Source organism: Phocoena sinus, chromosome 17 (genome assembly GCF_008692025.1).
Source record: "Phocoena sinus isolate mPhoSin1 chromosome 17, mPhoSin1.pri, whole genome shotgun sequence".
NCBI lineage: Eukaryota > Metazoa > Chordata > Mammalia > Artiodactyla > Phocoenidae > Phocoena > Phocoena sinus.
The window spans coordinates 22,227,968-22,238,591 of record NC_045779.1 but is presented as its reverse complement, the minus strand read 5'-3'; the positions used below and the strand labels follow the sequence as shown (position 1 = coordinate 22,238,591).

The window sequence follows — 10,624 nt, the reverse complement described above, 5'->3', positions numbered from 1 at the left end:
TACTTCTTCTAGATAAGTCGTTCTCAAGTTGTGGAGGTGAGGGTAGGAGGAAAAAAAAAAAAGATATGAAAGTATCTCAGGGAATGTTTCCAAGGGGAAGAGAGTGCTCATATCTCTGTGTGTGCAGGGGGAGGAGGGAGCATTGTAAAAACTTTCAGGGGGTACTGATAAACACCTATCTTTCTTCTGACTGAAAATCACTGTCCTACAGGTGAGCAGGTAAGAAGACAGGAGTGATATTGGAGTTTAATATTTGAGAGGTGGGATGGCTCTAGTAGGTGATAAAGTCCAGGAAGTGGGCCACCAGGGTGGAACGGAGGTGAAAAGTTTTGGAGTAGAGGCCAGGAAAAATGAGGCTGGAATGCTGGGTATGTCCACCACAGGGTGGCTGAGCTTTGGCTTTCTCCTTTATTACCTGCAACACTTTCCCAAGCATCAAGTACATAGTGTATATTCAATAAATACTCTTAATAGACTGTGTACATTTCAGAAAAATGTATTACTTTTAATATCAATTATGTGAGCATGCAACATTGCTAAATACAAAAGTCATACAAGCTCACAAATGACTTCAGAGACTGCCACTTGCAATTAAAGAACAATTTAGGCCCTATAAAGACATCATAAACATAGATCCGTTCCTTTTTTCACTTGATGACTATACATTTTCACCCTATTACTACTGGTTTCACTCAGAAACTCTATTGCCCACAGTTACATTTCTTTACCCCTTAATGCTTCTCTGAAGAGAAACAGCCATTATCAGTCATCTTCTAAAATGGTGTATTTCCACTGTGCCCGAGTAAGACTCAAGTGTTGGGCATTTACAGTACACAGCTCTGGGGTGAAAGGCCTAAAAATTGGAGGCTGCCTGTCTATTATCTGTTGGAAAAACATTTCTATGAATTTATGATATCAATATGTCAGCATAGGATACTTACAACTGATAAAAGGTAAATTTGAAAAGTTTACACTTGTTGCAAATAAGTTGAAAAATGGAAAATTTCAATTTCTAGTTAATTAAACAAAATGAGTATCATGGAACATAAAAAGTCTGAACCATGCTAAGTTTACAGACTCCATGTCAGAAAAAATGTCTTCTGGGAAGCATAACACGAAAAAATAAGTTGACAGTAAATTTATTACTATTTTTTTTAGATAAAAGTGCTACTCACATATGTGTCATTGCTCATCTAGGTAACCTTGAGAAAAACAATTGCCCTCTCTGGGACTCAGTTTCCTCCTCTAAAATATGGAGGCTGATTCAGTCCATCTCTAAAAGTTCCCTTCCAGATAAACATCCTCTGTAACTGGCTTCAACTTTAGGGCGCGTGCAGTAGAAAGCTCCCTGGAGACAGACAAACAGTTTCAAATTTTATTCATCATTTATTAGCTTTTCAAGCTTGTAAAAGTTATACTTTATTGAGCCTTAATTTCCTTATTTATGAAATGGAATAACGCTACCTCTTTAATTGAATTGTTTGCGGATTAAATGAGATGATATGTGCTGTGAAGTGAATAGCATAAAGTCAGTTGGTTAACAGGAATTCAATGTGTATTATCAAATCAGTGTGTTAGTTTTCTACTCTTTCCTTCTCTCCTTAAAAATTCAATTCCTTGTATGTTACTGACTTGCAAATAAAAGATATATGATAAAATTTGGAAGATACTATGAACTTTTGCTGAGCAACGTTTGTAGGATGTGAAAGTTTTGGAAAGCTAATTTTTATTTTCTGGCTTGGGAAAACCTCTGGATTTGAATATAGCAGACAAAGTAGCAGTAAGAGGTCAAAAATAATTCAAAAGCTCCATATGACTTCACAATTTAGCAACCATTATATATTCAAAGACAGGCATGATACCACATGCATTAATAATAGTATATCACACAGGAATATAAATACTCCACATATACTCAGCACTAGTCCTAAACTTTACAAAATCACATGAAATCAGTTTGGAATTCCACAATTTTAAGGATGAAGAGAACTTTACCTAGAATCACAAGAAAGCTATGAGGATAATAAATAAGGATATTAAAAAGTGATTGTATGGGTTGGATGTGCTAAACAGACTAGCAGAAATTGTCTAAAATAGCCCCAGGAACCTCTTTTCCCACTTGTGAGTCTATTAATAGGTGGATTTGTTTGAACGTTAACTGGACATTTTGGATCCTACTGCGTTAAGCAGAAGGAAGTACTCTAAAATTTAATCTTTCCTATTGTCTCAATGACTCACAGTTAACATTTTTTCTAGTAATATGTGATTGAGGACCATGTGATACCCATGCCCTTATTCCACTCATTCAAAAAGTACTGTAAAGGGAGATGAGGGCAGACTTACCTTTCATCCTTTATGTAACTACAAAGGAGGGCTGAGTTCCTGGTATGTCCATATAGATTATCTGTTGAAATGCTGCTTGACCTACTTCACATGGGATTGTATCTAAGACCTCAAGGACCGTTAAGTGGGGTCTTTATTGCAAAGGGTCTTCCTGTTGCCTGCCATTTGTCCCGTAATTCATGAGCCATTGGCATATTACTGGTGCCTTATATATTACCACTGAGAAATGATTTCATAATACTGACCAGTGAGATTACACAGTTCATAGAAACTTTCCATACAAGAACCATGATGTCAAAACACAGCAGAGGTCACTAACAGTATTAATGAGGATTTTGTCAGCTTCTAATGATGATTATTATTGTATCAGAATGGAATTCACACTAATTATTAGTAAAAGTTTACAAACATTAGAAAGTGCATAATAACATTTGGATTTGATAGGGCTGAAAAAAGACATGAAAAACACAACACAAGGGCTTTACTTTTGTGATTGGTGTCCACATGATTGCAAGATCATTTTCTACATCTTTTGCTGCTCCGTGGAGATAAGCTGTCCTCCAAATTTTAATAGTATCATACAGCACTGTGATAAATTTGATTCCATAGAAGAAAATATTTCCCATGCTTAGTATTATCTTGTATTCTCTTTCCCATCTCCCCAATTCTCAGAAATCCTCATAATTGGAAATAAAAATATTCGTTGGATAAAGTTCTCCACTTGGGGATAAGACAAAATTTGCAGTTTGAATTCTGGTCTGTGTAGACACCAAACAGACTGAATTCAGGTAATTTTCACATTAATGGATATTTTCAAACGCCTGTATAATAAGCAAAGGAGTCTTGATGAATCTGTTAGACTTAATTCATCAGCTGTGCATTAAAGGGAAAGATTAAGGTTTAAAAAATGTGAGCTTTCAGGGTTTCCCTGGTGGCGCAGTGGTTGGGAGTCGGTCTGCGGGTGCAGGGTACACGGGTTCGTGCCCCGGTCTTCCGCGAAAAGCCCACATGCTGCGGAGCGGCTGGGCCCGTGAGCCATGGCCGCTGGGCATGCGCGTCCAGAGCTTGTGCCCCGCAACGGGAGAGGCCCGCGTACCGCAAAAGAAAAAAAAAAATGTGGGTTCTATCCTGTGCACACCACCACACGATGGAGCAGAACTTTTAGGCAGCCCTTTTAAAAATGAGTAGTATAAAAATTCACAGTAACGTACATCATTTTTGTTTTTCATAAGCAATCAAAGAAGGGGGCAGTGCTGAGCATCTATATTTTATAATACAAAACAGTGTAAATAACACAGCAGGAACACACAGATACATAATGCTAAAAACAGTGCTTTCTGGATGGTTCTTTTACTGGGTGAATACTTGGGCCAGAGATAATTAAACTCTGGGGTTCAACCAACCCTTTGCGATTAGACACAATTAAATCCTCTGACATTGTGAGGGGCCAGATGCTACAGGAAGAATCATCACCTAGGTCGGTGCTACTCTCTACAAGCATTTAATCATATGGTCAAGTGAAAGGATCCGTACAAAAATGACATCCAAACACAAGCCACATGATTTCAACCATTGCTGATGCCAGAGGTAGAGAAAAGTCTGTCTGCAGCCACAGCCTCTGCCCCCATTTTTAACAGAACAAGCAGGTTCCTGCAATGCAGCACAGCCATTTTCTTTTTCCCCTTTTCACTCTTGGAAATAAATGCATTCCAGCCAGGCCTGGAGATTTGAGACATTGTCAGGTGTTGATGAAGATCAAAGTGGGGTGTTAACTTTCAGATTTTGCTGCTTCTCCCTGGGCTTCCCCACTTTGTTCTGTTGAATTTCGCTGTGCATCTTCTTCACCTTCTGTTAGAGACATAAAAAAGGATAAAGGCAAAATAAAAATGATTGCTTATATTTACTGACTCTCAGTATATCATATTGGAAATTTCAGAAATACTCAAGTCTGAAATTCTCATAGAGACAAGTATATTTCCTTGGTAATCAATTCCCCATCAAGAAAGCAGCTTAAGTGTTTCAAGGGCTAATTCTGGTTCTGGAAGAGCATGGCTCAAAAACAAAATAATAACTGCATTTTTAGAATGGTTAGTGATGCTCTATGCTTCTGATAAATAGCTGGGAAATCTCATGGCCAGGTCATGGCATGGCACTTGTACTTTCATAGGTTGCAGAAATCAGAAGTAGGGAACAAGTTTACCTTTTGATGCCTATCTTACATTAAGAAATATTTTAAAATTACATTTTACATTATTCTGAACACTTGATGATAACCTAGCTGACTTCTCATAGGTTTAATTAATTTAAATTAAAAGCAACAGTGGAAGGACATTATGTCAGCTGGTTAGTCCCTTGTCAAATAGTTATGATGGCCTCTGGCCTGCCCTTACAGAACATATGTACAAATCCAATAAAACCACTTTCATAACTGTACCCTTAGCAACAATCTCAGCCATAGCAACACTAAAATTAAACAATGCTTTATCTCCATATTAGGTCACTTTACCTGGGTGCAAACTGCAGGCAATTCTTGATTCAAAGATTCAAATATTTGCATGTGTTAGCTTGTTACTAAGCGACCAATATGGCTTAGTGGACAAAATATTTGGGTGTGTTGCAATAATGTGTGTTATATTAATTTTTGCTAAGAGTTTATTACCATAATTCAAATTAATTGAGGTAAGTAGGCTGTCCGTTATTTAGATGGAAATGTTGAAGGTAATTTCTCCTTTACGCTTAACAAGTACACACAAGACACCTCACCATGCACCATACTTTAGGGAAATTAAAAGCAGTTTTTCCACATAAAAATCATATCCTGTTCTAAAGGTGTTCCAAGAATATATGATGCATTATATAGAATTTTCATGTACTATCTTCACTATTAGAGAAATGAACAAGCCCCCAAGGTATGCAGATGGCCTGAATCTGAGATGTGTAGATTAGCATGAAATGAGAACTCGATAAATAGGAGAAGCTCTGTCAACCAAAGGAATGAAGTTATATTAGGGCAGATGCAAGACAGTAGAATATTAAGGATGAAAGTGACTGCATAAATACAAGATGAGGATCTTGACTCCCATGGGGCTTGGGACTTTCTAGGCATCCAGGGATACTCCTCAGGGCTCAGAATAATGCTGCAAACACAGATCTGTGGCTAAATAGATGCTTGTTAAGTCAAGATAAACATGGGACAACAATATTGTTGAGCATAAACTTAAATAGAAGCTGAAATACTCAGGAATTACAAAGGAAGTCCCGTGCTATTCTCAGCTAGTGATATTTAATTTGCCATTGTACAGTTGTCTTTATTTTTTATGTTTTAGACTTTTGATTGTACAGTTATTACTTTTAGTTCTTTGTACTTAGAATAATAAATAAAGTCAGTGCTGTTTATACTTTGCCTTATTCTGGATTTTGTGATTTGAAGAGAAACAGAAAATTCTTTTAGGGTCTACAGAATTGCAATTAACATGTAGAAATATTTGAAAAAGAATACATCTGGAAGCATAAAGATATTTGAATTATTTTAAATTATTTAATTATAACATTAATATCAAATATAAAATTATTAATATAAAATGTCAACCTATTTAAATTTTAACATAGTCTAATAGACTATGTTAAGAGACTATAGTCTCTTGTATAAGAAAGGTCTTGAGGTTAATGGGTCTTAATTTCAGTGAAAACAAAAAAAGAAGAAATTAAACTACACTATGAATAAAAATGTCCTCATAGTAAGAGTGGCTAAAATTAATGCAGATTATTTAAAATAGAGTATTCATATAAAACACAAATTTTATGAAAAAGATTAGTAAATTCTCAAAGATTGCAGAAAAATTATATTTACTTACTTCATGCCACCAAATTGGAATAATTCCCTATAGCCTTTCTCAGAGCTATTTTGAAAATTAACTCCTGGTAGTAACAGAGAAACAACAAAATGTAAAATATACATCAGTCTATATACTCCATGGAAGTGATTATTAAAGTTTTATTTTCAACCTGAGTTTTAAAAGACCAATCTATGACCTGCTGACCTGTAGTCATTGAATAAAGTTCTGTCAGTAGGTATTTTAAGGTAATGTTGCTGAGCTATTTCATTAACATATATATATATATATATATATATATATATATATATATATATATATATACTCTGACTCAGTTTCCCAATAACTGGAAGGCTTTGCCATGAAAATTCCAATAGCAAAGAATTATCAAGCTGTTACCAAGAGTCAGAAACTGACCAGTGTTTTTCACATATATAACACTGTGGTTCCTTAATTGTGAACTCCTTTTTACTTTTAAAGATTATTTTTTGCACAAGTGTTTTTCAGGGAAATACATTCAGCTTTGATATTTGCAAAAGCTATGGATGGAAGAGCCATCAGGGGTTTCAGCACTTTGTACTTTGACATATCAAGCTTATTTTACTTTTTTATTGGTAAAGTTAGATTTGGTGGGTAGGAGTTAGAGGCCCAATAGTTAAGACAAATTTTTCAAACTCAGTCTATCATGAAAGGAAAACTGAAAGAACTTCTTACCTAAGACTTATTTATGTAATAGACTATTTTACTTCCATTCTCAAGAAAAATGGTCCTGGAGACCCTTTTATTTTGAAATGGTTCTTGGAATCGAGATCTGTCTGACTCATCTGTGAATCTTGTTAAATATCTAATGCTATTAAGTGTTACAGGTGGCCAAACTGTCAAAGGTAGGAGCTCCAACTTTGTTAAATGTTCTACATAAGATATTTCAGAGCTTTTATAGAGATTAGGATTAAAAAAAAAAAAAAAACTCATGTGTTTTATTGATGGCATTAGTAAAATCAGATTAAGGATTCTGCATTTGAGTGGGAAACCCTGTAAGGTGCAGTCATTGAAAACAGAGTGGGAGTGATTAAGAGATTAGTACCTGCCTTTTATCTTGCCTTAGACTGTTTATAACTTTCTATTATGTTACTTTCAAAGGTGTTTTTTCATGACTTAATCCTACTTAGTGAAGTGCTGCAAATCATTCCATGTTCATAGAGATGGATGTCAAACAACTCACCTGTCTTGTTGATATCAAGACCTGCTAATTTCAAGGCTAATTCATTGCTGTTACCACTTGCAGAGGAAACCAGGATATCATGTATTGCATTTCTTCTACCCGTTCTTCCTGAAGCAATAAAATCTGCATATGTAGTTTCTACATCAGTCATTGCTAACAAATATCCACATAGCAGGAGCTACAAAACAGAGAAAAATTAATAGGTAAATATAATGTTGGTCAATAGTAAGCATTTAACAAAGATACTTGTTAAATTACTGACCTATAATATGGATGTGAAATAACTGTCTTGCTTACATGTCCACAAAGCAAGTAATGCTTTGATTCTTGATCAAGGGTCAGGGAACATTTTTTGTAAAGGGCCTGATAGTAAATATTTTAGGCTTTGAGGGTATATAGTCTTTATACAACTACTCAACTCTATGGTTGTAGGACAAAAGTACTCAAAGAGAATACATTAAAAATAAAAGTAATAAACTAAACTTATAAAAATAGGCATAAGGCCAGATTTGGCCTGCGTGCCATAGTTTGTGGACACCCAGTTTAGATCATAAAATTCTCCTTCTCTAATACCATTTTAGTCAGTCTTCAACTCCAGAAAGAAGAACTTGAGCTCACCAAAGTGGTGGGAGGTGGAGTGGAAGTGCTCCACCCTAGACAGGAGCAGTAAGCAAGGGCATTGTCTGCAGAGAACCTAAGAACAATAATGAAATTGACCAAAATCCGGTTTGCTTTTTATTATCATCATGCACCAGCAATTCTAAACAATGCCAGTGACCAAATGCCAGTGACCAAATACCACTCCCAGTCCCAGAGCACAGCTCCCTTGTTGCTTACTTGGTAAGTCATTCCTTGGGAGGAATAATAATCTTTCTTGACTGAAACTTTGAAATAAAATCTTCAAAATTACAAAGGACTCAATGAAAGTGAGTTTCCCCAAACAGACCTGGTAACACACATACTTAATTAAAGACTTAATGAAGAAAATATTTTCAAGGTAGAATATGAGATACATGTAATAACAAAACATCATCAAATGTATATCTTTCATTTCTTTTTTTTTTACATCTTTATTGGAATATAATTGCTTTACAATGATGTGTTAGTTTCTGCTTTATAACAAAGTGAATCAGTTATACATATACATATGTTCCCATACCTCTTCCCTCTTGCGACTCCCTCCCTCCCACCCTCCCTATCCCACCCCTCTAGGTGGTCACAAAGCACTGAGTTGATCTCCCTGTGCTATGTGGCTGCTTCCCACTAGCTATCTATTTTACTTTTGGTAGTGTATATATGTCCATGCCTCTCTCTCGCTTTGTCACAACTTACCCATCCCCCTCCCCATATCCTCAAGTCCATTCTCTAGTAGGTCTGTGTTTTTATTCCTATCTTACCCCTAGGTTCTTCATGACATTTTTTTCCCTTGATTCCATATATATGTGTTAGCATATGGTATTTGTCTTTCTCTTTCTGACTTACTTCACTCTGTATGACACACTCTAGGTCCATCTACCTCACTACAAATAACTCAATTTCGTTTCTTTTAATGGCTGAGTAATATTCCATTGTATATATGTGCCACATCTTCTTTATCCATTCATCCGATGATGGACACTTAGGTTGTTTCCATCTCCTGGCTATTGTAAATAGAGCTGCAATGAACATTTTGGTACATGACTCTTTCTGAATTATGGTTTCCTCGCGGTATATGCCCAGTAGTGGGATTGCTGCGTCATATGGTAGTTCTATTTGTAGTTTTTTTAAGGAACCTCCATACTGTTCTTCATAGTGGCTGTACCAATTCACATTCCCACCAGCAGTGCAAGAGGGTTCCCTTTTCTCCACACCGTCTCCAGCATTTATTGTTTCTAGATTTTTTGATGATGGCCATTCTGACCGGTGTGAGATGATATCTCATTGCAGTTTTGATTTGCATTTCTCTAATGATTAATGATGTTGAGCATTCTTTCACGTGTTTGTTGGCAGTCTGTATATCTTCTTTGGAGAAATGTCGATTTAGGTCTTCTGCCCATTTTTGGATTGGGTTGTTTGATTTTTTGTTATTGAGCTGCATGAGCTGCTTGCAAATTTTGGAGATTAATCCTTTGTCAGTTGCTTCATTTGCAAATATTTTCTCCCATTCTGAGGGAGAAAAATGTAAATCTTTCATTTCTTTTTCTATGTTAAAAACTCATATTCTTTCCTGAAGGTCAAAAGAGGCATGAATACTAAGATATGAATAATGAATTTCTGTTGGATTAATTTTGTTTAAACAGGACTTTAAAGTAACACAATTTCCCTCCTATTCCTAAACATTCCAATTACATTTTTTTGAAAACATCTTTATCGGGGTATAATTGCTTTACAATGGTGTCTTAGTTTCTGCTTTATAACAAAGTGAATCAGTTATACATATACATATGTTCCCATATCTCTTCCCTCTTGCGTCTCCCTCCCTCCCACCCTCGCTATCCCACCCCTCCAGGCGTTCACAAAGCACCCAGCTGATCTCCCTGTGCTATGCGGTTGCTTCCCACTAGCTATCTACCTTAAGTTTGTTAGTGTATATATGTCCATGCCTCTCTCTCGCCCTGTCACAGCTCACCCTTCCCCCTCCCCATATCCTCAAGTCCATTCTCCAGTAGGTCTGTGTCTTTATTCCTGTCTTACCCATTCTAATTACATTTTACTATAGTTTAAGATTAAAAACTCATGCCAATAGTCAAGAGAGAGGAGTCTTTTCAAAATATATGAAATGTGGAAGAAGCAAAAATGGTAGAACCCATACACTATCATGGACATGCACACTGTCACTCTGAAATAAATTGATGCCATTTACAGTGAAATCCAGGATGGCCATCAGTAGCACTTTCCTTAAAGCTTAGTTCTCCCAGTGCATAATGAGGGAGCTATTAATTTAATCTGGGGAAAACTTTTATACTCTCTCTTCTGTAAGAGGAAGCCAAAAGAGGAAAGAGGGAGGAATAGCACAATACAAGTTTTGAAATAGGAAATATATGAATACTGCATGCTTTACTGTGACTATATTATGGTTCCAATCACTCGACTATATCCATCATTCTTTTTCATGGGAATATGATTTAATGGTTGTTACCATGTTACTTAAAATTTCCAAATGCTCCTCTGAAGATCCTGGATTTAGTCCTGCCCCTGACATTGGGTCATGGAGTGACAGAAAATCACTTGACCTCCTGGCCTTCCA

At 36.2% G+C, this 10,624-nt stretch overlaps 1 protein-coding gene across 2 annotated transcripts in view; it reads right to left on the bottom strand.

Moving 5' to 3' along the window:
• Positions 1 to 480: 480 nt before the first annotated feature.
• PKIA (cAMP-dependent protein kinase inhibitor alpha) overlaps positions 481 to 10,624 on the bottom strand; it is a 97,252-nt gene continuing 87,108 nt past the window's right edge. For both annotated transcript variants that reach the window (XM_032610554.1, XM_032610553.1), the window contains 2 exons: positions 7,399 to 7,576; positions 481 to 4,191 (listed from right to left, as the gene is read on the bottom strand). In XM_032610554.1, coding sequence (XP_032466445.1) covers positions 4,112 to 4,191; positions 7,399 to 7,549 — 231 coding nt within the window. In that variant the 5' untranslated portion in view covers positions 7,550 to 7,576 and the 3' untranslated portion in view covers positions 481 to 4,111. The remainder of the gene's footprint in view (positions 4,192 to 7,398; positions 7,577 to 10,624) is intronic.